The sequence below is a fragment of the Aquila chrysaetos genome, chromosome 10, assembly GCF_900496995.4.
Source record: "Aquila chrysaetos chrysaetos chromosome 10, bAquChr1.4, whole genome shotgun sequence".
NCBI classification, from domain to species: domain Eukaryota; kingdom Metazoa; phylum Chordata; class Aves; order Accipitriformes; family Accipitridae; genus Aquila; species Aquila chrysaetos.
Window position 1 is genome coordinate 41,825,464 of NC_044013.1, and position 26,298 is coordinate 41,851,761.

The 26,298-nt window shown below is 60.2% G+C and overlaps 1 protein-coding gene across 3 annotated transcripts; it reads right to left on the reverse strand.

Annotated features, from left to right (window-relative positions):
* Positions 1-285: 285 nt before the first annotated feature.
* HNF1B (HNF1 homeobox B) lies at positions 286-25,425 on the reverse strand. Of its 3 annotated transcripts, none has more exons than XM_030029221.1 (9): positions 25,085-25,425; positions 19,772-19,971; positions 18,175-18,361; positions 17,311-17,552; positions 9,490-9,653; positions 6,364-6,496; positions 6,044-6,235; positions 5,180-5,298; positions 286-2,249 (listed from the first exon to the last, which is right to left on the reverse strand). In XM_030029221.1, exons 1-9 carry the CDS (start codon positions 25,423-25,425, stop codon positions 2,229-2,231), a joined length of 1,599 nt encoding a protein of 532 aa, XP_029885081.1. In that variant the 3' UTR covers positions 286-2,228. The 3 variants fall into 3 exon arrangements, with proteins under 3 accessions (XP_029885081.1, XP_040982899.1, XP_029885080.1); XM_041126965.1 differs by having other exon boundaries at positions 6,364-6,440; positions 18,175-18,439; XM_030029220.1 differs by having other exon boundaries at positions 18,175-18,439.
* Between the last annotated feature and the right edge of the window lie 873 nt (positions 25,426-26,298).

Sequence of the window (26,298 nt, forward strand, 5' to 3'; positions counted from 1 at the left end):
ATAAACTCTGCTGGACTAAGGGCCATATCATTAGTGCATCATTAGGAGGGTGAGGACACAGGTCTCCGGACCTCCTGGAGCCTCTTGCTGGTTTTGGCTGATACTTGGGGCTTCATAAGAAACACTTGACTCACCACGTTCGGGCAGGTAGAAACTTAGATCAGCTCTGCAAGGGACAGCAGGAGGGACATGTCACTGCCACCAGCCGGCGTCCCTGCCGGACCGACGTCTGCCAAACCACAGCAGAAGATGACTGCGGAATTTACAGACCACACGCAGCAATGATTCAGAAGAAATGGTATTTAATTATGGTGTACATTAAATTAAATGTCATTCTGAATATTGATCTCCAATTCACGATGACTTATTCACCGTAGGGCAACTCCTATCTGTCCCAGCAAGGGTTAGGGTCCCACTGCGCTAGACATTGTACAAACACAGAGCAAAAGAGCCTTTCTTGCCCCAAAGAAAGCATCCGGTGTTCTTCTTTTTAGCAGTGGTCATCTGTCCACGGGCACCTCTACTGCTCTCCAAATCACTCAGCAGCCGGCACACGCTGCAAAGTTCAATAAAAATTTGCAAAACTGGGGAGCATTAGATCCATTTACAAAGGGGAGCAGGTACGGAGGAGCTTGTGTCTCACAGGAGGGGAGACGATGCCTTTTACAGCTTCTGCAGCTTTGGGAGGTAGGACTCGGGCACCTAAACCCCTTCAGGGCTCTAGAAGGTGTGGAGCCCGGTGTCCTCAGTGGGTGCCCAGTTGGGACGTGCCCTCACCGCAGAGGTGGGCTCATTCACAAGCTGGAGATCTCGCTGCAAAGCTTTTCTTCCAAGAGCCAGGCGAGACAGGGCAGGCAGCCGGCGGGGACTGTGGACTGGTGCGTTCACATCGCAGCCCAGCGCCCGTCCGCCCAGCTGCAGCTTGGAGGTGACACTACGAGGACGAGAACACCATGTTTATTGATAAAGGTGGAGCCAACAAGGCTCATCATCAACCTCCTAATGGCGGAAAATAAGCCACCGGTACTGGCCGTTTACTGGGCAGGAGCAAGGCAGTAACTGGGCACTCGGTCCCTCCCGTGCCCCAAGGAGGGGAGAAAAGGGAGACAGCCTCTGAACCCCATCTGAGGAAGATCCCACCAGAATTTCTTGCAGCGTCATTCACCTCTGTAGCAGCACATGCTACGGGCTCACCTGAAAACTGCCGATACCGAACGCTTCCCAGCGGTCTCGATGTGTTGACCGGGCTGCTGAGCGCTTCCCCACCCCACCCCAGTCCACCTCAGAGTCCCCAAAAGCAGAAGAGTCCCTTGAGATCTCCGTAGCGGCAGTTGTCCCCACACAGCAGACTGTCCAGGTCCTGCCAGGGCTCTGCTGGACTTGCCCCGTGCCCTTCCTTCACATGGGACATCACCGTGCAGAGGACACGCGTGTGCCTGTCCTCCCGCAGCGCAGAGTCGGGTGTTGCCTGACCAGCATCTTTGCCTAGGCCCAGGTCTTTGAATTAACTCATTTAAAGGAAGAAGAGAAATACAAAACCAAAACCATCCTCAACTCTGACCTTTACCAAAAAAAAAGAAGGAAAAAAAAAAAAAAGGGAGAGAGAGAAGACTTGGGAGCAATATATACAGATGGGGGAATTGCACTTAATTACAGTAGTTTACATCCATTGAACAAAATTTACTTATTTTATATAAATCTCTATGTATAAGAGTGGGGAAGGGTGAGGATGAGACTGCACCTATATTTACAGTTTAATTGGCTCAGTTCAACAGCACATGCGATTCCTCCTTCCAAACGCCAAGTAACAGACCCAAGTCCCTCTCAGTCCGTCGGGTGGAGGAGTATAACTTAAATATTATCCATCTTCCCCTTCTGCCAGTTCCCAGTACAGCTTGTTCCCAGTTCTTCAGGAGAGCCAACGGCCTCTTGGAAGGCAAATACTTACGAAAAAAAATCCCCAAGACACGTCTTGGAAATACTGCGTGGAGGGAAGGAGAGGCACGGTCCCGGGTGGGCACCCCACGAATCCGGGCTCGTCCCCGGCGGGGCGCGGAAGGGCGACGGGGAGTCTCGAGCCTCCGGCTCTGTTTCGGGTTGATGGGCTCCTCGCTGCGGCACTGGGCTTCACTCTGGCGACTGCCCGGGCTCGGCGCGCGGATCACCGGCGGGATGTTGTGGAAAATAAGATCCCGTTGCTATGTGCAAAAGCAGCGAGGTGTGGAGCATCACCAGGCTTGCAGGGGACACTGGGGAGGGAGAGAGCAGCACAGTGACCGGCAGGCAGGCAGGAGGCGAAGGCAGCGCTGCGGGGGACTCTCTGGTGGGATCGCAAAGTATTTGGAGGCATCACCTCCTGTACCACCCCGGGACCTCGGTGGTGCCGCACAAGCCCTGCTTGGCCCCAAGCCCTCCCCAGCACCGCCGAGGGGGAGGCAGTGGGAAAATACTTTCCGAGCCAGATATTGCCACCCCCTCCCAAAAATAATAATAATAATAATAATAATAATTAAAAAAAGGGCCTGTTTGTGCCCAGGCTGGCAGTGCTGCCAAGAGCAGCCAGGCGTGAGGCTGAGCGCGGGAGCTTGCGCTCCGGTGGGAGCGGGGCTGGGGGCCGCGCTTATCCCTGTCTCCCAGCGTTGCTGTCACCTCCGGGGAAGGAGCTGAGCAGCCCCCACCGCCGCATCCATCCCACCGCGGCGGTCCCTTCTCCATCCCTCGGGGTGGGACCCCCACCCGGGGTCCCCCCGGTCACCGGTGGGGTGGGGGGCCGGGAGCCGTGGGTGACCTTGTGGTCCGGAGCGCACAGCAAACATCGTAACGTGGAGATAAGGAGACGCCAGGAGCCTCCCGTGACATGTCATTAGGGACGGGCCGTGGCTATCAGGTGTTTGCTAACGTAATAAAAATGGTGGCTCGGCCTCAAGCGTCGTCAAAGGAACCGGGAGGTATTTGCCCCTTCCAGGTCTAAATAACAACACCTGATAAGCGATCCGCAGCATTGGGCTGCGAGGGGAGAGCCGGTGGGGGGGACCCAGCCTCCATCCCTCCAGCCTCCGTCCCAACCGGCAGGACCGGGAGCAGCCGGGCTTCGCCACTGAGCGGATTTGCAGGGTCTGGCATGGGGGCTGCGGGGTGCAGAAGAGCCGCCGAGGAATGACGGAGGCTTTGTTTTGCATGGGAATGCCTCTCCGCTTGCAAAGACGGGGTTGCTTAGGGAGCAGCAGGGTGTTCCCCCCCCGCCAGATTTGGGGTTTCATGTGGGCTGTGCACCCCGTGGCTTTAGCTGTGCACTCCCACCAGCAGCACCCAGCCCTCGCCCAGCAAACTTTGCTCCAAAAACCGCAACTCCCCTGGGAATCCCAGTGACCCTCCTGCCCTTTTTGGCCACCTCGGAGGAGCCCATCGCTGCCGGGCATCCTTGTGCCCAGCAGTGCCAGCCTCATGCCAAGGCAAAGCATGGAGGAGCCAAGGGATGGCCCCTGTTAGCCCCAGTCAGTGACAGAAACCCAAATCACCAAAAATATTTAGGCGTTTGAGCCATTTGGGGGGTCAGCAGCATTTACGGCCCCTCCGCGCTGCCTCTGTAGCACTTCATTTGCCCCTTGCTAACGAAACGGGTGACCGCTGAGAAAAAAAAAAAAAAATCAATGTTCCAAGATAAATTTTTCCAGCTTTAGCTTGAACGTCGAACGGTTGGTGGGAAAAGAGGGTCCGGGGGCTGGGATGCTGCACTGGGGGGGGGGGACACAACCCCAGCGCCCGCTCCGGCCCCGTGTCAGGGGCCAGATCCTGCTCCTGGCGCTTGCAAGACCAGCCCGTGCTTGTTTATCATGTACGGCGGGGGGCTCACAAGGCGGGCGCGTGCCCCTTTGGCATCTTGCACCCATCCGCCCCAGCGGATGTCCCCCCCCCCCAACCTGAGCCACGAGGGCCTCCCCCTGCTTTAATTAAAGCGCAAAAGCGTGATGGAGGGAGAAAACCGAGGGAGCCCCCGTCACCCCGGGCAGCGCTGCGTCAAGGTAGGCTGATCGCAGCGCCCGGCCGGGCAGCGGGGATGGCCGGGCGCTATCTCTTTGCCAGGGATATTTCCTGTGCGCCCAGGGCTCCTTTCGGCCAGCCCGGCATCAAAGGCAGCCCGTGGCGGGAGAGCACAATTAATCAGGGGGAGTTCGGGCTGAGCGCGCACCAGATGGTCCGATAAAGCCGCGCGGAGGAAATGGTGCTCCCGAGGAACGCGGCCGCGCCTGACCGCCTCCCGGACCGAGATGAGCGGGCGCAGATAAATGGTCACCCCGAGCACTACAAAGCGCGGGAGCCCGACCCGAGCCGGGGGCGACGGCGTTCATCACCCCTTCCCCGGCACCCCAAACCCCCCCCGGGGCAGCCCCTCTCCTGACTTCTCCTCTTTGCAGCCCCAGCCCCTTCCTTCGACCCCCGCCGGGCATCCACAGGGGGGGTCTCCCAGCAATCCCATGCCGTATTTACTCTGTGGTCATTGCAGACATTTTTTTCCCTCTCCCCTGTCAAACCTTGGTAAGAAAGTTTATCTGAATGCAAGTTCAAGGCTCTCTTATTTATCTAGCAATCAATAAGGGCCACATATTTCCCACAGTCCCCAGAGCCGGCTTTTAGAAAAGGACCATTGTCTGAGTAAGGCCTCGCACACCTGATTTGAACCAGGATAAGTCCTGCCTTACACCTGCGCCGGCACTGGGCAGATGATAAAGATTTACCGGCTGGGGGAAGTCGGGGTGCATCGGAGCCCGGCTCCTCCGCTCGACTCCAGCCAGGGTCGATACACCCTGGACACAAAGGCAGCAGAGCCCGCTTGGTCCCGACCTTCTCAGCCCAATTGGTACCCCAGTAGGATGCTCCCACGCTGATGGAGTTGCCCCAGGGATGAGCACGGCCCCGACAGTACCACCAGGCGTTAGACAAGTCTTCATCCAGCACAGTCAGACCATCGCCCAAATCCCCATCACGCTTGCCGTCTGCAAGCGGGATTTTCGGAGCCCGTGAAGGGGCTGGGATGGGGTTCTCGGCGCCCTGAGGCTCATCCTCCGCTGCCCACGTGGATGCAGGGTCTCTGCGAAACCCTCCTCCGGCCCCGTCTCCGGTGGAGAAACAGCCCCGCTCCACCTCCGCACACCCACCCCAGCCCACCCTCGGCCATTACCTGCTTACTGGAAGACATATTGGTCAGCGTGCTGATGCTGCTGGTATCCGTCACCACCATCGCCGAGGGGAAGCGGGAGGTGTGGGAATACTGGGGAGGCTCCTGTTTGTGCGCATACACTGCGGAGAGGAGGGAGACAAGCAGCCGTCACGGAAAAGCCACGCAGAGCCCTCGCGCCGGGGCAGAGCGGCCGAGCGCTGCCTTACGGCAGGTCGCAGGGGTGCTGCGCAGGAGCGAGCGTCGCGGAGACGCCAAAGGGATAAAACAAGCCACGGAAAGGAACCGCCGCCTGCCTCTAAGCCACCACTTTCTCAGCTCCCAGCTCGCCCAGGGAAATCAGTGGGGACTGAAGGGCTCAGACGCCGGAGCTCCGCGACCCCTCTGCAGCAGAGACGGGTGCTGGAGCAGGGCTGGGGCCAGCATGATGGATGAGCCGGCGGGGGGGGGGCAAAGCCAGATCCCTTCAGGGCGCAGCGGGGAAGCGTTTGCTTTGCAGGGAGCGCAAAAGGCTCGGACACCTCCTTTGGCAAAGCAGGTGTTTTAGCAATAAGAACATGGAAGGAAAAATAAAGTTTGTACAAAATGCTGGAGGGGGGGTGCTGCATCCCACCCGCAGCGGAGCCGTACGGGAGATGCAGCACGGCGGATGGCACGGACGAAGGAGAGGATGGGGCGGGATGCGGCCACCCCGCAGCGCCGCGCATCCCGCTCGCATCGCCGCGCCGGCCGGTACCCGCGGGAGAAAGGCGGCAGCCGAGGGCGCAAGCTCGGGCAGGGGAGAGCAGGAAGAGAGGCAAAAGCTTATTTTCCACCTGAAGTCATTTTCTGGGCCCTTCCCTTCGCAGCTACCACCCGGACCCTTACTGTGCGAGTTCTGCAGCTGAGTCACGGTAGCCATAAAAGGCTGCTGCGTCATATGGCTGGGTGACTGCTGCATCAGCGGCTGCTGGTGCGGGCTGTGGAGCTGCTGGGAGAACTGGACCGGCTGTAGGGCTGCCAAGCTGCCGGCAACGCTGTTGATAACGGGTACGCTCTGCGCCTGCGAGGTGTTCAGACCTGGGAGGAGGGAGAGAGCAGAACAGGGACGTCAGGGCCGGCGCGAGCGGGCAGGGCATCCCCCTCCCCGTCGCAGGAGCGGGGGGGTCCACGCGGGGCGGGGAGGTGAGCTCGGGGCGCGCGCTTACTCTGTGCGATGGCCATGACTCCCGAGAGCGGCGTCATGATGAGGTTCTGGGACTGCTGCGGGTTGTGGTGCGACAAGCTGTGGATGTTGGTCAGGGTGCTCACCGGGGGCAGCCCGCCCCCCGAAACAGAGATCTGCCAAGGAGCAAGGCGGGACGGCCACCGTCAGTGGCGCAGCCAAGGGGGGCTGCCCCCGGCCCCCTCCCCTGCTGCCCACCCGCTTCAGCCGGGAGATTGGGGGGTATCAGCAAAGCCCCCTCCTCGCTGGGGCACCTTCGGTTCGGCGCACGCAGCTCCCACCGCCCCGGGGCTGCGGACCCCGGCCGGGATGCCCGAACATCGCATTAATGAATAGCGAAGCAGCAGCGGTGAAGGACCCGGCTGGCACTGGCTTCCAGCTCCGCCGGAGCGCGGTGCCAGGACACGGCACATCCCGAGCCTTTGCCATTTCGTCCCCCAAGTCCAAGTTCCCGCTGTCGGGGACAGCTGAGGACTCTCAACACTCATTAACTTCTAACCGCCGTGGTTGTAGAAGGAAGTGGGAAATACAAACTGGGGAAGTAAAAGAAAAAAAGACAGAAAGCAGATAAAAAGGGCCTCACGGTGGTGATCCCAGTCACCGCTTTTGCAGACGGGCAGGATACTGGTGAGGTGAGCTGGGTGCGCTCAGCCAGAGCCAGCTCCCGGGATTTCAGGTCAGCGTTTAGGGATCAGACACACAAAGGCACTCGGGGTGTGCCAAGAGGACTGGAGCTGGTCCCCAGGACAAACAGGGGGCTAACTGCCCGATTTCTTTAATCGCTGCACATTCTCCTAATCCCTCCAATTAGACCTCTTGCACTGAACGACCCCGATCCCGATTCAGAGCCATCCTTGCGGCTTTTCGTGCGATATTTCTGGACGCAAGTCCGAGCACCTTGTTTATTTTGCACATGTGAGTTGGAGATAGCCCCGCTGCAACTGAAACAAATCCATCAATAAATTCCAAAGCCTGGGAGTGACTCATATTTCCTGATCCGGTATTTTCCACTTTCAAAGTCTCTTCAAGGCCAGGTTACGCCACACTTGGGTGCACAAGTCAAACAGCTCACGGCAAGTGCACGCCGCTCGCCTGCAGCCCAGGCTTGTTTCACGGGGGGCTTAGACCCAAAGCCCCGCACCCAAAAGAAATCCTCTGGAGACTGCACGACTGGAAAAGACCCTCCAGACACCGGGCCCTCAGGGGATTCCTGCTGGCACTACCATGGCTAAGGGCAACACCGGAGCATGAGAGAGTGAACCACCAAAGCTTTCTGCAGCCTCAGTAACACTCCGCCCTGAAAAAAATCGATTGCCTTCAGATGCAGCAACTTCCTTGGCAGCTTTTGGTTTCATGTGGGGTATTAAAGGCACATGTTTACTTACTAGAAACCACAGCCTACAGCATATTTTTATTAAATCACTTGCAAGCACTAGCTAGCCCTGCTTAAAGATCAGAGATAAGCTGGCAGAGCCACACGCTGCTGAGGGCCGAAGCGGTCCCAGTCGGCGCTGTGCAACGCCCGTGCGGCGGGGATAATTCAGCAGGGCTTTTGCTGCCGCACGCCTCTGCCTACTGCGCTTCAACAGGTCGCTTTTCCCAGTCTGATCTGCTGGGTTTGGCTTTCTCCCGCGCTGCCTGGCTGCTGTGAGCCCCGTGCGAGGGTCCTTTCCTGCGCTTCGGCAAACCCACCCCTCAGACACGGCCCCTGCGAAAGGAGCTGGCGGGGGGGTTGCTGGCAGCCTCCGCCACCGAGCTCGGCATCGCTTCGTCCTGGCGGACCCCCGCCCCGGGTGCTCGGTGCTTGCTGTTGCCGCTGCCTTTATTCCTGACTCATTTTATGACTTCGAGGCTCAGGGTTACAAGGCTCAACACACCCCTGGGGAGATACGGGCGAGTTCGGGGCAGAGGGAACGTGCTGGGAGGGCCGGGGTTTCGCTCTGCAATATCCCCCCTGCTTGGCAGGGGATGCTTGGTTTTGCAGGGTCAGCGTCCGAGCCCGAGGGGCTGCAGGGAGACCCTCGCAAACCAGAGCCAGACAGCAGCAGCAGAGGGAAAGGCGAAATTAAACGGTGCCGTAGCCGAGGGAGGGGATGCCGAGCCCCTCTGCAGCCACCCAGCTTTGCGAGGAGACCGACGCAACGGCCCGGGAGGGTTCCAACCCTCCGAAAATGGAAGTGAAAACCGGGGACGAGCGGGCTCGGCCCCGCCGCCCAGTGCCATGTTTGACTTTCGCTTTCATCGGGGGGGAAAAAAAAAAACCTCCCGGAAGACCGGCGGCCGCACGCAAACCTCCGCCAGCCTGCTCCGGGTGAAGGGCTGTGCTCTCCGACCCCACTTTTGCCCCGTCCCCCCGCCACCCCCTCCTCGCCCCGCTCCTTCGTGCCCTCCTCCAAAGGGCTTCGCGCCAGCCGGGCGCCCGCGGAAAGCAGCAGCCCGAGCGCTCGGGCATCGGAAACCCGGACCAGCCCTGCATTCGCGACCCCCTTTTCGCCGCGGACGTGCTCGGGGATGCCGATGCCCCGTCTCCGCTGCCTGCCGCCGCTGGCGTTGGCAGCTCTGCCCGGCAAAGCCCTGGCAGCAGAGCCCCCGGCGAGCGGGGAAGGGGTCGGCGAGAGGCAGGAACGCCGGGGCCGGAGCTGGCACTAGCGGGTTAGATGCCCTGGGCGATGCCTTGGGACGAGGAGGTCCCTGCTCGCAAGGAAAGCGCTTCCCCGGCAACTCCCCAAACTTGGGAGGGCTTAGGGTAAAAACAACGAACGAGCGTTTTCTCGATACCCGTGCCATCGGCAGGGGAAAACAAACAGCGATCCACCCGGCGCGCGTTCAATCGGCGAGGCGCGCAATCGATAAAAACCGGAGCGGGGCTCCGTCAGATTTATGGGCCGTGCTCGGAAAACACGCCGTTGCCCGCCGGGTGGCCAAAACGCCGCCTTTGAGGCGGGGGGACGGGGACGGTCGCCCGCCCGCGCCGCGGCCCCGGCCCCACAATGCCCCATTGTTCGGCGCGGGCCGCGTGTGAAACCCCGGGGGAAAGCGTGTTTGCTTTGCCCGCTTGGACCCTCTTATCTTATCAGCGCCGCCGCCACAATAGGCCAGGTGTACTCACCATTTTACCGTCGGGCGAGAGCAAACCGTGGCCCGGGTCCAAGCTGGCCGGGGAGACCTGCTGCAGGACCGCCTGGCTGCCGGTGACCATGGCACCGCCGCCGTGGTGGCTGATGGTGCCGGAGGATGCCGCCTCTCCGCTTGCCGCCTGGCTGTACCGAACCCCTGCAAAACACCGCCAGGCGTTGGCATCGCCCGCGGGCACCCCGGCGAGAGTGCCCCGGCCGTGCCAACCCCCTCTGAAAGTGGTCCTGCAAAAGGGGACACCCCCCCCCCCCCCACCACCACCCCTCGCCGGCTCCCTCCGCGTGCGCGGCACGAGGACGCAAACAGACGTGCGAGCTCCTAAGCGACACCCTCGAACTTATAAATGGGAGGGACAGCACCGAACGATATTTCCCTTCCTCCAGTGCCGCTTCCCAGCTTCGCCCCGAGCCCGTCTGCTGAAATTATAGCAAGAAGTTTACGGTGAGGGATGCTGAGCACCCACTGGGGCTGCAGCCCCCACGCTGCCCCGATGCCGTGGGGCAGAAAGAGCTGCTCCCGAGGGAGCCCAACCCATCTGCATCCCTTCTGCTTTAATTTGCACAGTTTGCACCCATCGTGCAAATTCCTGCCATGTCCCCGTGGCTCTCGGACACCGGCCTGAGGGGTCCTGAGCCGCCGGGGATCAACTCTGCGTCCTGCAGCTCTTCCCTCTGCGAGGCTCTCCCGGCTCCTCGCAGCCCCCGGCCAGCCCAACGCTGCCCAGCTCTGAACAGCAATGGCTCTCACTTTTTTCTCGGGCCCTTCTGCATCCGATTTCCCTCTCGACTTCCTCTCAGCGAGTGTATGATTAACAGATTAGCGCAGGAAGACCGAGGGACCAGACACACACAAACCTCCAAGTCGGACCGCAGCCCACCACCGCCGAGGAGGGAAATCTGGCTCCAGCATGGATCTTCTATATAAATATATTTAATTTGGCTAAAACGCCCTGCACTGATAACCATATGATCAGCCATGTGTCATGGAAAGGCATCTACAGATCACAAATAATTAACTGAGGAAAACCCACGGGAAACAAAAGCGTCTTTTACGAGGCTGCCTCGACGACTACGGTGAAAAGCCATTTATTACGAGGCGTCCGGCACCGTGCTCCCGGCCAGGTTCACTGAACTGCCCTGGGATCGAAGCGGGGGACGGACGGACAGACGGACAGCCCACAGGTCTCCTGGGAAAGAAAACAACAGTGGCGAAGGCCACCCTCCCAACCGAGACCACCAAGAGCATCGTCCGCCCGTGACCCCCGGCCACTGCACAGGGGTGGTGGGGATGGCCCCCCAAAACGACCGCCAGCCGAAGAGGTTCAGCCTGAAGAGGTTACCAGCGGCTTCTGGGCTGTCCTGGCACAGCACGGACACCCCCAGCTACAAAACCCACCCAGGTAGAGGATCTTCCTCCTGGGATTTCGGGATCTCCTTCTCCCAGGTGCCCAAGGGGAAGAGCTGATGCAGGCTGGCTCAGCGAAGGATGCTCTAAGGGCTACTCTAAAAATCTCTGAATCGAGGAAAGGGAAAGAAATGATAACTAGAGTCTGGGAGATCTCCACGAGCTCCAAAAGCATCTGCCAAAGCGCAGACGGCTACCTGCGCCCTCCACCAAAACCACGGCAAAGTCACTCTTCAATTACCTCCGAATTTTCCCCATCAGCTGGTTAAACACATCCCACAGATAGGAATCTCCCCACGATGTCTGGTTCCTGATCATTTCCCAGCAAACCCCTTTTATCCCTGATAATAAAAGAATGTCCTCTGGCAGGTGGATATTTGCCGGTCCGAGTGGACGTCCCTGCCATGAACAGGGTAAACATTACTCAACCAGGGCACTGTCACACACATTCTTCCCTGCGGTCCCGGCCTCGTGCAGAGTGTGCTTCAGCCGCTGCCGGTCTGAGATCCTGCAGCGCTGGTTAAACAATGGGAGGGGAGATAAAATAAAGCCCTTTCTTCTGAGCGTGATCTTAGAGATAGACGAGGAGCACAGGCGGCTCCTATTGGAAAGAAAGTCAGAGTTTCTGCTCAATCTTCAATCTCTTTTGGGTTCGGTGAGGCTTTCAGGACGAAAAAAAAAAACAACAACATTTTAATCCCCAAAATCAGGCTTTACCCAGCTGAGGATGCTTGTAACATATGAGCCAAGACGCTCAGAATTATGAAGCTGTCTTTAAAAACATATGAGATGTTAAAAGCTGATTTTTAAGCTTTTCCTTGCAATCCTAAGGACAAGACTATTGTTTGAGAAACAATAACCAACGCTGACATTTTCAGATAGTCTGCTGACTGAGATTTTGGGTCTCTAGATAAAACCACTGAAGACTCTGAGTCTTGATGAAGATTAACTCTCCCAAGGAGCGCGAGGTCGGGCTCCGGGGACGGCGGCAGCGGTGCCACTGTCCGGCCCCACCGAGGACCCCGCTCCTGCAGAGGCAGGGGCTGCGCTGGCAGGGGGGGTCCTGCGTCCCCAAAGCCCGTGGGCACCTGGGTCTGCCCAGAAACCGCTCGCTGGGCAGGGTAAAAGCCTTCTGCCGCGGCTACCTTGCAGACCTTTAGGAAGCCACCAACTATCCCGGCTTGGGTTTTTCCCATTCCGAGAATGGGACGGGTATTATTGTTATTTGTATGCCCTCAGGGCTGGATTTGGGCAGATTAGATAATTAATATTGGGAAACCAGCACAAGGCATTATTGCTGTTGCTGTCGCCACTGCTATAACAAACAGAGCTCCACGATGACGGCGGGTACCTTTCCCCCGAGCTCCCCATTCCCAGCGAACACGGCAAGCTCCAGCCCAGCCTACCCTAAAGCATCTCCCTGGGCAATAGCCACTTCCAGGCTGTCCCCCAGCGCACATTACTCCCCCCCAGCCACCTTGCTGGCCCCCCTTATCCTGCTTTTTTTTTTTTTTTTTTTTTTTTTTTTTATCCCCCCAAAGGGCTTTATCTCTTACAGCAGCAGGACGCTGTTCTGCACAACGCCAGGACGCGGCGTGCTGCCGCAGGGCAGGTAACCCGTGCCCCGGCTTTCCCGGCTCCCCGGCAAACCCTCGCCGGGATCTGCCATCGCAGGGAGTGCCAAGCCCCAGCACCCAGCCGTCCCCCGCCAGCACAACCACTCGCCCCCGCCGTGGGACCCCCCCCCACAGGACCCCGCCGGCCGGCGTGAATGCACGGGGACGGCTCCGGCGGTTTACGCCGGGATATGAAGTTTTCGGGGGGTCTGTGGTCCAGGGCTTACGAGCAGGGGCTCACACGGCCATTGAAGCCTGATGCCACTGTTCTCCCGTCGCTCCGCGCCTCCGCAGCTGGAAGCAGCCCCCGTGCAAAGAGATTTATTCCTCCTCGGCCTCTCCCCGCAGCCGCCCAAGAGTGGAGCCTGGATGGGGATCACCGGGAAGGGACCTGGCTGCGGAGCCTGCCCTCGTTAAGGCTCTTTTTTTTTTTTTTTTTTTTTTTTAACTGGAGCTACAGCCATAATATAAAAGTCTGTTTATGGGACCCGGCTATTGTGTGGCCCCTGAGCTGCACTGCCCGTGAAAAGTTTTACTGCTTTCCCATGTTTCCAGACAAGCCGCGGGGTCCGGCTCCCAGAGCCTTAACCCTGTGTTTCAGCCGATGGGGACGGGCAGCGTGACAGCCCCCAGGACACAGGGCGTCCTGTGCACCCACGGCTTTCCGCAGCCAGCCCCCCCCGGCTTCTCAGGGGTGCCAGACCCATTCCCCCGACCTGGCTTTTGGGGTGGGGAGAGCAATGGGGGTGTTTAGGGCAGCAATCCGCATCTTTGCTATTTTCACCGCAGGCTTGTGTCATTTTCTAGGTACATACCAGCCTTGAGTTTAGTGAAGCGGCTTGGTTCTCCCCTGCTTTAAGTCATATTGTTATGATTAAATTGCACTTTTTAAAAAAAAAAAACAACACTGTACTTTTGAATGTATTTCCCGCACTGCCACCACATGGCACATCCTGACCTCCTCCGGCAGCAGCGCCCGCCGCTCGCCCAGCACCAGGCTGCGGTTTTGCCTGGAGCTTCGCAAACATCCTGCAAATCGCCGGCAGTGCCCAACCCCAAAACGGACCCGGCCACGCTACGCGCTTGGTCACCGATGACTCAGGCGGCGGCAGGGATTCAGCCCCGGCTCTGCCCAACCCACGGCGATGCAACCGCCGGCGTGGACCGGGAGCCCGGCAGTGGGGCGAGAAAGGCAAAGTGTCATTTTTGGGGTCGCGCTGGACTCGGCGATGCTGCACCTATTGACATCACGGAAGCAGCCGGGGCGGTGATGGGACCGTTTCACCCTCCCAAAGACGGGTCCAGGCAGAGCCGAGGGCAGCTCTGATTTTTGGGCTGCCACTCAAATTGTCCCTAAAGTGTTAATCTTGCTAAGTTACCGAGGTGCATAGTTTATATCCATTATAAACCTGTTTATGGGGACTGGACCCTCCCATTTCGCTGCTGTCATAAAGTTCTAATTACCCCCCATAAAACCGGAAAAAGCTCCTAACAGCGCACTGTACCCACCGAGCCCCACAATGCGCCCAACAGTAAAATATTACAACCGCTGGCACCGGGTCCTCGCTCAGAATCAGCACATACTGCAAGAACAACGCGTAGGATCCAGATATAAATTGAAGAACCTCTGGACTGAGGGTTTATTGACGGGCTCTTCTTTAAGAAAAAGTTAAAACACTTAAACTGCCCTTTGGGTGTAGGAAGAATCTCAGGGGTTGTACTGGGTTATTTTTATGTTTGCTATCTGCATCTATAGAGATATCTAAAAATATATATAAATAATGTACTTTCATATATATATCTCTGTGTGTGTGTATATACACGATTGCTCAGATATTGCTCCGATGCTCCGATACTGCAGCGTAGCTACTGCTGGACAGACGGATGGATGCCTCCACCACCTTTCGGTGCAGGACCCCCCGGGACGGGCTGGAGGCGATGCTGTGACCCCCGGCTGGCGGGACGGGGCTTTGCAGGGTCCGACGGACGCCGGCCGGCCCTTTGTATGCAGGGTGGGAGGCGGGGGGCGGCTGGCGAGCGGGGCGGTGCGTCACCTAATCTCATCAATGCGCTGATTGTCTTCAGGGCTCTTGAAGATAAAAATGGCATAAGCCAGAGTCTACGGCACGGCACCGAGATAAAGCCCCGAGTGACCTTCAAATCAAACAGGGAACCGAGATCGCTGATAATACCCCATAGGAAGGGAAAAGTCCAGAGTCTGAGAGAAGCCTCTGAGATAGATAGGCTTTAAGTATTTACCTCCAAATAGTTAAAAACTACAGCTTTAGGCTTGACAGATGGGTCCCCAAGAGGAGGCCGGGAGGATGTTTGACTTTTACAGCTCTTATCCCTGCCCGGCCGTCATTACGCCCTTTCGCAAGACCCCATTGACGTCCCGAGGAGCAGGCGGTCCCTCTTTGTCTGCGGGCACGGGAGGGATTTTGCAGCTGCCCCACGCCGCCGGCCCCATCGTTTCCCACCGGGGGATGTCACGGGGGGCGGGGGGGGACGGGACGGGACGGGGCCGCGCGGGGGTGGGATGTGGGCAGCATCCCAGCGCCGTCATTAAGCTGTTAAGGCATTGAGGGCTCCAGCCGCCGCCACCGCCACGCGGTGCAAGGGCAGTTCAAATCCCAGCATGGCCAACCCCAGGTGGGGTCAGCCAGCCCAGCGGGGCCGGCCCCGCCAGCGCTGCCCCGCACCCCGCCGAGGCGGCGGGTCCCCAAACATCTCTCGCAAAGAGGTTTAAGCGGCGAGGGACCCAGCGACGTTTTTGGGAGCCGCAAGCCTGCCGGACCCGGCTTTGGATCCGAGCGACCCCGAAGCGATCGTGGCCGAGCTCCGCATCCCTGCCCGCCGGCCCCAAACCAGCCTCGAAATCTCACGGCGGGCCCTCACCGTGACCGTCTCCTCGGCAAGGCCGATGGACGCGACCGCCGGCCGCCAACAAATTCCCGCGGCCGAGCCCTCCTGACCCCTCCGGAGGGGCCCTTCGCCGCGGCCATCACTCCTGCCCTGCTCAAAAGCCCCTCCGAATGGGCTGTCATCGGCCCTATAGCCGCGGCCGGCTCCTGCTGGCCACTGCTCCGACCGGGAAAATAAAGGTTGGGGCTTAACGGCCCTCCAGCCCCGAGATAAATGCCCGCGGTTACAGTAATTGCCGTCCCCTAATAGAAAAAAACAAAGGCTCTCGTGGGGTGCCTGCATGCGCGCTGGCAGGACTGGGGCACATCAAAGGCAGCGGGGTTCGTTCAAAGCCCCGGCTTAATTGTCAATTAAGCATGCACGGGGAGGACAACGCCATGACAACGCGGGGCTGCATGCTGGTGGGGTATTGTAAAGCCCGCCGGCCGACACTGAAAACAGCTGATTTTGCTGACAATGTGCTTGTAGGGCACCTTGTAAGCAATCAGCCGGTGACAGGAGGGCAAACGTCCTCCCCGTCCCCGCCATTGTGCGGGGCATTCCTGGGGCAGGGTCACATTTTGGTCACCGCCGGCCAGCCCTACGGGGAGAGCGGTACCCGAGAGCTGGGTCGGATGCTGCCTGTCCCTCCCACGGCTGGGAGCTGGGTCGGATGCTGCGAAACGCCCCCCCCCCCCCCCCGCCCGAGGCTGGTGCATCCCCCGGGTACCAATTTGGGGGCTGCCCTCGCTTGCTAACGCCCAAGGACCGGTGTCCAGCCACGGACTGGCACCGTCCCCGGCTCTCGGCCTCCTTTCCCCAGGCACCTTGCCCTTCCCGCAGGGACTCTCCGCCACACGGGTTTCTTTTAATTTGCCTTTGTAACCAGCTGGGTGTGCGTAACGAGCCAGGCAGGGTCATTTCGAAGAGGCGGCTGGTTTTAGCCTCCCCGGCCGGGCTGTGCCGGTGCCGGTGCCGTGGCCAAGGGGGGAACGTGGGGCGGTTGGGACGCAGCCCCCCGCGCTGACCCCCCGCCGCCGAGCGCCCGCTCCTGCCTGCCGGGGGCCGTCGCGTTGGCTGCAGAGGGCAGGTAAGGGGACAATGGGGATTGTTCTCCCAACAATGCCTCTCGCCCCACGCCACCCCCGCCCGCCCCGATTAAGCCTCCCCGGGCACGCAGCCCCCTCCCCGGCGGCGTTATCTCCCGCTTAAATCCGCCGGGAATTTTCGGCGGGTCCGCTCTCCCCGGCCGGCTCCTCGCTACGCACGACGGGGCCGGACGGCGATGTGGAAGGGTGGAGGTTGGGGTGAGCCCTGCACCCCGCGAGCAGCTTTCTTCAGCCACCTCCTTCTGCTCCAGCACGGGGACGGTGCGGCACCATGCACCCAGCCCCGGTCAGCTCCGGGACACGCCGCCACGTCTTCCTACGGGCTTTGCAGCATCGCCTGTGCATCCACCCCCCCCACACCAAAACCAGCGGGCTGCATCTCAAGGCCCCCAGCGTTGACACGTCAGGCGCGGAGCGGGGCGGGCACAGCCTTCCCCTGCCCAGCCCAGCCCACGCGGGGACTCCGGTGAATTAAACCAACCAAGCAAACGCCAATTTATCCTCAGCAGGACGGAAACCCAGCCCCTGCCGTGTGGCTCGCCAGGCCTTAACACCGCAGCGACAGCGCTTGCTCTTCTCCCCACCACCATCCCACCTCGATGCTGCGGCAGGGACCAGGCTGACCATCTTCCCCCCCCACCACCCCCGAGGCTTCCCAGGCATGGCCCCCGGGGCTCGGCACCCCTTTCTCCGGCAGAAACGGGAGCCAGCGCTGCAACCGCTCCGACGCCGCTGCCCGAGCATCCTCGGCGAGGGGCTTACCCGGCATTTTGCTGGGAGGCGAGGCGCTGGGCTGGTTGTGGTGAGGGGAACCGTGGGACAGCAGCAGGTTCATGCTGTGCGGGGGCTGGCCCGAGCTGTAGGCGTCCATGGCCAGCTTCTGGCGGAAAGCCTCCTCCTTCCGCCGGTTGGCAAACCAGTTGTAGACGCGGACCTCCGTCACCAGGTTGGAGCCGAGCCCGTGCGCCTTGGAGGGAGACACCCCTCGCTGCAGACACTCGGCCCTGTGCGTGCAAGGGGACACGTTGGAACAAGGGTGCTGCTGGAGGGGGGGGGGCCTCTGCCAGCGCCACCGGGCAGGCGGCCTCGGGAGGACAGGCGAATCTGGGGACGTTTAAGCCCTTCCTAAAAGCCTGCCTGCTCTTTCCAACTACATCTATGCTGTAAAGGCCATCCCCCCTCCCTCTGACACTGCTGTAACACTGCAGCATCCCTGTAGCATCCCCACAGCATCCCTGTGGCATCCCTGTAGCATCCCCACAGCATCCCTGCGGCATCCCTGTAGCATCCCCACAGCATCCCTGTGGCATCCTTGCAACATCCCCACAGCATCCCTGTGGCATCCCTGTAGCATCCCCACAGCATCCCTGTGGCATCCTTGCAACATCCCTGCAACGTCCCCGTGGCATCCCTGCAACATCCCCGCCCCAGCATGGAGCTCGCTCGGCCCTGGATGACATCCAGATAGGGAAAACAAGGCAAGAAGAGGCCAGGCAGCTCAGCAAAGCCTTGCCAAAAGCCGGCGGCCAGGGCTGCAAGCCGGGAGCCCAGCATCGCACGCAGTTTTTTGGAAGAAAGGCTGCGGGGCAGGCGAGGAGGCGGCGGGTGGCACGGGACAGGCTTTACCTGTTGCACTCCTCCACCAGAGCCTCGCGCTCCTCCTTGCTGGGGTTCTTTTGGCGGTCGTAGGCTTGGTACAAGATTTGCTGGGAGGCCGGCCCCCACTTGAACCGATTGCGACGCATCTTCTTGCTGGGGGTTTCGGAGCAGGCGTCGTCGAGCTGGGCAGCCCCCTGGTTCTGCTGATTGAACTCTGGAAAGAGAAACAGCAGCTGATCCTGACTGCTTTTGTCTGTCATATTTCCACAACCCTGGACTGTCTGGTTGAATTCTGAAAGAGAAAGGAGCAGACGTTGAGCTGGCCTATAGCCGCCGCTCGGAGTCACCGTCCCGCGCGGAGGTGGCCCCCCCCCCGTGTCCCCTCCCAAAAGCACCCCAAACCCACGGCCCCGGCACGCTCTGGAGCAAGCCGGGTGCTCCCCACCACCCACCCTAAGGGGCCAGCCTTGCACGCCGGCGGGGGAGTTATTGCCATCCCTCGGGACCGGCGTTTCATGGGGAGGCATGTGCAGGGCACGCACATTCACGGGCAGGGTCTCTGCCAGCGTGCGCTGGTTTCGGGAGGATTTTTGCAAGCCGGGAGCCAGGCAGGAGGACTGCAAAGCCCCGCGCAAGGTTGCCTCTCTCTGCTCGCCCAGAGCTCCCCTCCGGCTCCCGCTCCCGTGCCCGGGGCAGGCAGGCACCAGAGGTGACCTTCCCCGGCGTCCCGCCTCGGACCCGGCGCTTGTCACCGCGGCAGTAAAGGGAGATTAATGGGAGGGTTTTATTATTCTCAGTTTTGCGGGAGAATTCTCCCTCTTTTTATAATGGCTTTTCCCCCCCGTGACAAGGGGGAAACGCAGGGCAAGGCTGGAGCAGGCTCTGTTTGCTCTAACATCTCGAGGCGTGTTTTCAAAGCAATGGTATTTGGTGCTAAACCCTCTTCTGCACTCCCCGTCCACTAGATATTGCATCCTTTTGGAGGAGGGAGGCGGGGTGTCAGTGCCCCAACCTGCAGCTTGGCCAAAAACGGGGCTGCTTCAGAGCAGGGGGCGGTGGGAGAGGTGCACAAAAGCAATAGTCTGTGTACTTGGTCAAAATCACCTGCATTTTAAATAGCACGGACTGCCCCGAGACCATGCTACAAGTAGGAGCAACTTTTTTCTTTTCTCTCTCTTTACTTTTTTTGCAAGTAGCTGCAGAAAATGAGCAGTCTTGAGAAACAGAGAGGAAAAGGGGGCAGAGGTGGGAAAGGCATCTAATTGTGTGTAATCATTAATTGCTTTCCCAGCTCTAATGAATATAAACATACAGAAACTTGGCTGCGTAGATGGGCCTGGGGGGACTCGCACAGTGTTCCCGTGACCAAGAGGGGCTCTCACCCAGTTTTCCCGTGCCTTAAATTCATTTCACTTGTAAAACTGTTTCGAGGAAGATGCTGGGCAGCCTGGGTCCGGGGGACTCTGCGAGGGAAGAGGGCAGGGGGCTGCTCCTCGTCCTCCTCCGGACGTCCCGGGTACCCGCAGGCGGGACAGGGATGCGGGGACCCCCTCTCCCCCACGGCACTCACCCCAGCCCCAACCCTACCCAGCCCCGAAGGGCGAGCGCTGGCACGGGTACTTACGCCGGAGGATCTCCCGCTGCTTGCGGACGTACCACGTGTAGAGGGCGGCTCTCTTCTGCGTCTTCATGGGGGTGCCCTTGTTGAGGTGCTGGGAGAGGTGCGACTGGTTGAGGCCGGTGACGTCCACCACCTCCCGCTGCGGGATGTTGTGCTGCTGCATGTACCCCTTGATCATCTTCGCCGCCCGCCACGGGTCCTCGCTGGAGGGGAGGGGAAACGAAGGGTTAATCTCTCCTGGCATGGGAAAAGCACCCCACTGTTTGCTTCTTGCCATGATGGAAACCCATTATTATTATTATTATTATTCTGAAACCAGGGCACAAGGTCCCTTGAGCATACATCTTTCCCCGACTGCCATCCTGGCCCCCCAAAACAGCCCCGTCCTGCCCCTACGAGGCCAGGGTTTGGCAGGATGGGGGCTCACGGGGTGCCACGGCCACCCCGGGGATGCCCACCAGGCTGTTCGCCCAGGCAGGGAGAAGTAAAGAGGATGCCGGTGTCCTGACGGGACACATCGAGGTCTCATTAATGCTAGTAAAGCACCTCCAGATCCTTCAAGGAGAAATTCATTCTATTCTATTCTATTCTATTCTATTCTAAACACAGCCCATCCATTAACTGCTGCCATTATATTCACTGCAATTTCTCCCTTTGAAGACACGTGCACACACAATGGGATACACAAACACACATACGTATGGATACAGGAAGCCCCTATGGATATTTCTCTGAAGAAAGAGAAAACTCTCTTTTGGAGGTGCCAAGGATGCTTTTCCTGCCCCTGCTCCCAGGTCCGGTACCCACACTGTGTCCCATGCCCCCGGGCTTGCTGCTGGCCGGTGGGGACCCCCACATGGCCCCCAAACCGCACCCACCGCGCTTGCTGCTTCATCTTCTCCCTTCCATTCCTGCAGGGATAATTATCTAAAAATCACAATATTCTTTTAAAAGAGAACCTATTTCCACACTCCCACAACAGCGAAGCGCACACGCAGGCCATACGCAGAAGGCTGAGAAGCGAAGGTCAAACCCAGGCAAGTTTCTGAACGGAAAACCAAAACCAACCCCCCCACAATAATTTTAAGTCATTCTTGAATATTTTTAAACACTTGAATTTGGCTCCTGCAGGATCCAGGTGTAAAACAACTGTTTCCTAAATCTGCATTACTTTGGTGTCCTTGGGGTAGCTGACACCAATCTAGGGAACAAATAAAGTTGCAGCCAAAAATCAAAATGCTGTCTGTGTTCTTCAGCTCTAACGAAAGCAAACCGCGACGGCAGAGGAACAGACCAACACGCTTTCGCTGTATTCAGGACTCCTGGGCTTATTCTGCAGTATGGGAGGACGCTGGACGAAAAGGAAGTGCTTTAACGCTGAAAAATCGGTGTGGAGCCTGAACCTGGTCACAGTCATGCACTCAAATAATGCAATACTCTAACGCTGCACTTGGAATAACCGTCCGACTGCTTTCCCAATTCATTACTTATTTTGGATCCTTCAACTTGTCAAGGGGGAAAAAAAAAAAAACCCAACAAGTAGATTTCTTACTTTTTGTCCTGATTGCAGCGTGAAAACAAAGCTGGTTGGATCCAAAGCAAAAGTACCCGACCAGGGCCAGCCCGCTGACGGCGGCGGGGGCTTTGTCAGACCCCGGGAAGGAGGGCACGGAGCCTTCCTAAAGACACTGTCCCTGCGCCCAATCCTGCATCCTCCGGGCAGGGGAAGCCCACCGAATATATGGTGTCCTCTATCCGGCGACGGGCGCGTGGCACTGCGGACCTGCGGAGCTGTACGTATGCGCGGGCACACGGACACGCTGACTCCGGTTTTCCCAACAGCCCGGACCCCAGCCTGGGTTAAGCACGATGCAAACAGAAAAGCCGTCTCCTGTCCCCAAAACTCATGGCCACGGGCTCAGCAGCCCCCGCGGCAAACGTGGGTGCCGACAGCAGGCGGGGGCACTTCTCTTGCCGGTCGGCACCAGGAGCCGGCGGGGATGGCCGCGGCACAGGGGGGTTTCGGGGTTCTCGGGTCTTCGCGCTGCCCCAGGAGAAGGTGGGAACCGACAAGAAGGATGTGAAGAAAACGTCCTTCCACCGCAGCTCTCCTCCGCACGCTCCTTCCCGGCGAAGCAGGGCAAAGCCCGCCGGCCGCCGTGCCTCTCGTCCTGCGCAAGCCGAGGGGCTCAGGCGGACTTTTGTCACGAGCGGTTCATATCACCTAACTGATCCTACTAATTACTGATTAATAATAAGTTAATGGAACAGAGCTCATTATCATTTCTAATAGCAGTTCGGTTCACAACTGAGCCAAGGGCATAGTTTTCCCAGAGTTAAATCGCAAGCCAGTGCAACAGAGCACACTCTTATAATGTCAAACAAGTGACTCGGGGGTTACAAACGTGATTTCTGAATTTAAATCAAATTTGGCAGCGTTTTGGCTGGAAAAAATATGTGAGAATTAGGAAAAAAGTCGCTGAGTTTCCCTCCGTTTTATTATTTTAAGAAAGGCTTCACTTTGATATTTCCAGCACGTTTCACACTTACACTTTCAAAACAATTACTTGGCTCTTAATTTCTGAGCAGTGATATTTCTTTACAAATCAACTTGACCGTATTCAAAAGGGTTAAACAACCTGAAGCCAAACCCAAACATTTTGTTTCAACTTGACCCAAAATGAAACCTTTGAGTGTTTGGCCTTTTTTTTTTTTTTTCCTTTTTGGTTAACCTAAAAAGCCACAGAGGAAAACCTTTTGATTCAACACAAGCTCTTTTTTTTGGTTCTGTCACCAAAATGAAAAAAAACATTAATTGTCCAATCTTCACCAGGGCTTTACAAGAAAAAAAAACAACACACCCAACCCAACCCAGGAGTGCTTTGTAATACTGGAAAACCAGTTTATAGCCCTGGCTCCACGGTCCCTCTCCACCGAAATCAAGGAAAGGTGGTTTTTTCTTGCACAAAATTAACCCCAATGAAGCCCGGCCGCCAATGCTGACCGAGAAAGAGGCATTTCCCACCCCAGCCTCACACACAGGTGGGGGGCAAAGCCTGTCCCTCTCCCCAGGGATTCCCGGACCCGCTCACCCACTTTGTCAGCCTTGAAAACAGGTAAATACACTCCATATCCTCGGAGAAATATGCCAAGAATTTATACAGATGGATTATAAACCCGGCTCCCTACAGAAATGATCTATCTAATCTGCATCTCCCTGTGCACACAGGGAATCTGCATGGGGAGGTGTGCTGCGCCCGCTGCTCCCCACACCTTTCGGAGCGGCTTTGGGGCATCTCCGGCCGGGTGGCTTTCCCGCGGTCCCCAGGCCCACGGGATCTGGGTGCTCCCTGGGAAATGTTTATTTGCCGGAGCGGGGTCTGGGCGAGCCCCGGCGGGTGGGACGGGGCAGGGAGGGAGTCGCAGGGCGTCTCGCCCCGGAGCCGGGCTCTGCGTGCCGCCGGCACCCCTCCGGCCAGGCTCTGCGAGAAAACACCGTGCCAGCGTCGGGGCCAGCCTGCCCGCGGTGCGGCACTCGCCCCTCTCCCACCCGCATCAGCTGAAGCCCTTTGGGTACCACGAGCCGCTCGGGGTGAACCGTGCTGTGGACCGCGGCACCACGATGGGCAACTCGCACCCACGCTGTGGGCGGGCAGCCAAGCCTGCACCGCAGTCCCAAAAAGAGCCGTGGGGCTGAGCACCCACAGGGATGCGGGAATAGCCCGAGCTGGCCCTGGGGTCAGGGCGCTGATGCCGGGGGAGCCGGGAGCAGAGGGGGTTTAGCCCCCGTGCGTGGCTGCAATAAATGGTTCCCGACTCCCCTGCCCGGCTCCCTCTCCAAGTACAAAGGCCTCTCTTAGAGCAAACACGAGCCCTTTGCAAAGGCTCCTCAGGGACATGTGCCTGCTCTTGTTTGCACCAAAGGCAAACTTTGCACAGAAACACCTGTGGGAGCGTGGCGATCCTGGGGCTGAGCCTCCTCTGCACCCCCACCGCCACCCCGGGCACCCCCGGGGACAGATGCAGCCAGCAAGAGGGGGGGACTGGGGACAGGCAGGAGCACCCAGAGGTGCAGGGCACGGTGCTACGCAGGAGGGGCAGGAACCCAGCGGAAAAGGCCTGCCGTGATTTCTCCCTCGCCCGGAGCCTCTTCAGCACCCAACGCGTCGCAGCCAAGCCCCTTGGCAGGCGTGGGTGCCGCTGCCCAGCCCCATCCCCAAAAGGCACCGTCTGCCCTGCCGGTACCCGGGGCAGACCTGGAGCCGAACGCTGCGCGCACCGCACCGACCGTGGCGGTGTTCCCATCGCCAGCCGGGCCCTGGCACGCCGCTGCCGAGGCGCCGGGGCTGTTAGGGGGCAAGAGCTGGGGCACACCCCGGGTCCTGCGGTTTGGCAGAGAGGGTACGGGCACCCACGGAGGGGCTGAGCCCGGCAGGCAGGATCGGTGCCGCACTCAGCGTGCCGCTGGGTCACCGAGACGGGTACAAAAACCGCAGTGCAAAGCGGGCTGGGGGGGGGGGGGGCACAGAGGTGCCCCCGCTGCCCGCAGAGATGTTCCCGCGGGGTTGCCCACCCGGCTGCGCTGTCGGGGGAACCACCGTCGCCCCGGGCTGCGGGAGAAGCGGCGGCTGCCCCCGCCCCGGGCTACGGAGGAGACCCCATGCCCCCCCCCCCCCGGCGCCCCGACGGGCCCGGGGCAGGCGGTCCCCGCCGAGCCCGGGGCTGCTCCGCCGCGCCCCGACGGCGGCCCCGCTCCCGGCAGCGCGGCACGGCCGGGACCGGCTCGGCTCGGCCCGGAGCCGCATCCAGCCCGCCGCCGTCGGGGGTTTCCTCCTTTCCCCCCCTCGCCGGCCACTTTACAACCTCGGCAATGAATAACCCGCCGCTCCGCTCGCCCTAATCGCGGCCCTTTGTGTATCTTTCTGTTGATGATTTATAGAAATAAAGTAATAACACCCCGGGCTCCACGTGTTGCAGTTTATGTTTTATCTCCCGGCGCGGAGGGAGGGAGCCGGCGGCCGGTCCGACCCTCCGCGGCGCCGGCCCCGCCGCGGCGGGCGGGCAGCACCCGACGGGGCGGGAGGAGGCGGCCGGCGGGCCCCGGTCCCGGTCCCGGTCCGCTCCCCGCCACCGGCGCTAACCACGGGGCAGGCAGGGAGCACCGGGACCCGCCGCCGGGTGGGACGCACCGGGCAGGGCGGCTCGGAGCCGGGGCCGTCGGGCCGAGCGGCTGCGGCCGGACCCCGGGGCGCGCTTGCGGGGGCTGCGCCCCGTCCCCATCGCGGTCCCGGTCCCCGTCCCGGTCCCCGCCGGTACCTGATCATCCTGTCCACCTCGGCCCGCTGCTCCATGGCCTCCTCCGTGTTGAGCGCCTGCAGCTCGCGGAGGATCAGCGGCGTGTCGAAATCGTCGCCGTCCTCCGAGCCCTCGTCGCCGGAGAGCTTGCCCTTCCCGTGCCCGTTGGCCAACGCCGGGAAGGCGGCCTTGCCGTCGGGCGGCGGTCCCCCGGGGGAGAGCGGCAGGCTCTCCAACTTGACGCCGAAACCGGCGGCGGGCACCATGTCCTCCAAGGCGCGGATCAACCCTTCTTTAGTAGCTCCGGAGCTGAGCAAAGCGCCCAGGAGCTCCCGTTGCAGGGCGCTCAGCTGGGACACCATCCTCCCGGGGGGCCGGCGGAGAGCCCCGCCGCTCGCCCCGCGCCTCCCGCCCGCCCTGCCGCTCCGCTCCGCCCCGGCCGGCGGGCTGCTGCGGGCCGCCCTTTACCGAGCCATGACCGCCATCATTAGGCAATATACACCTTATGCAAATCAGCACCGGCGTAGGCCTCTCCTCCGGCCGCCGCCCGGGTCTCCGCGCCCCCGGCCCGGCCCAGCGAAGGGCGGACTTTGCCCGCGGTCGCCGGGACGCCCCGGAGGGACGGGACGGGACGGGACGGCGGTACCGAGAGCCGGAGCCCCGGCTGCCGTCGGGGGGGACCCTCGGTCCCGGGCTGGGGGCGCGCTCTCCCCTCCGGCGCCGCGGGCATCCCCCGTCCCGCGTCCCCCCGACAGCCCCGGGCCGGCCACGGGTACCCCTCTGCCCACCCACCCCACCCCGTGACGGGTTTAGCTCCCTCGGGGACCGTGCCCCTCGCTGAAAGGGGGCCAAGGTGAGAAAACTCCTCGCGGGGGAGTTTTCGCATCCCCCACCGAGCGGGGTCCCGCTGCCCGAGCCCCGGCACGGAGCGGGTACGGGCTGCCAGGCTCCAGCCCCCCGGGAGAGCGCCCACAGTGAGGGTCTCGGCCCCCGCTGCGGGGCAGCTTTGGGGACGGGCTCGCCGCAACTTAGCCGCGCACGGCGTGGAAGGACTGTCGGCAAGTCGGCAAAGGGGACACGAAGCCCCCGTCGAACCTTGGCGGCCCTCAGGGGTGGGAGCTGGGAGCGGGGTTGGAAGCGAGCGGAAGAAGAGATCCAAGCAGGGCTCTGGGATCTGAACAAAACCTGCTTTTCCTAACGCCGTAAATGCACCGAGTCCCAAAGATTCCCGATGA

What these genes read in the sequence shown, in the direction of transcription:
- HNF1B (XM_030029220.1), bottom strand. Translation starts at nt 25,425, where the DNA reads ATGGTGTCCCAGCTGAGCGCCCTGCAACGGGAGCTCCTGGGCGCTTTG. An exon ending in TCTCGCCCGACGGTAAAATG is followed by an intron (nt 6,497 to 9,489) that starts GTGAGTACACCT and finishes GCTCCTTGGCAG; the next exon opens with ATCTCTGTTTCGGGGGGCGG. An exon ending in AGTCATGGCCATCGCACAGA is followed by an intron (nt 6,236 to 6,363) that starts GTAAGCGCGCGC and finishes CCCTCCTCCCAG; the next exon opens with GTCTGAACACCTCGCAGGCG.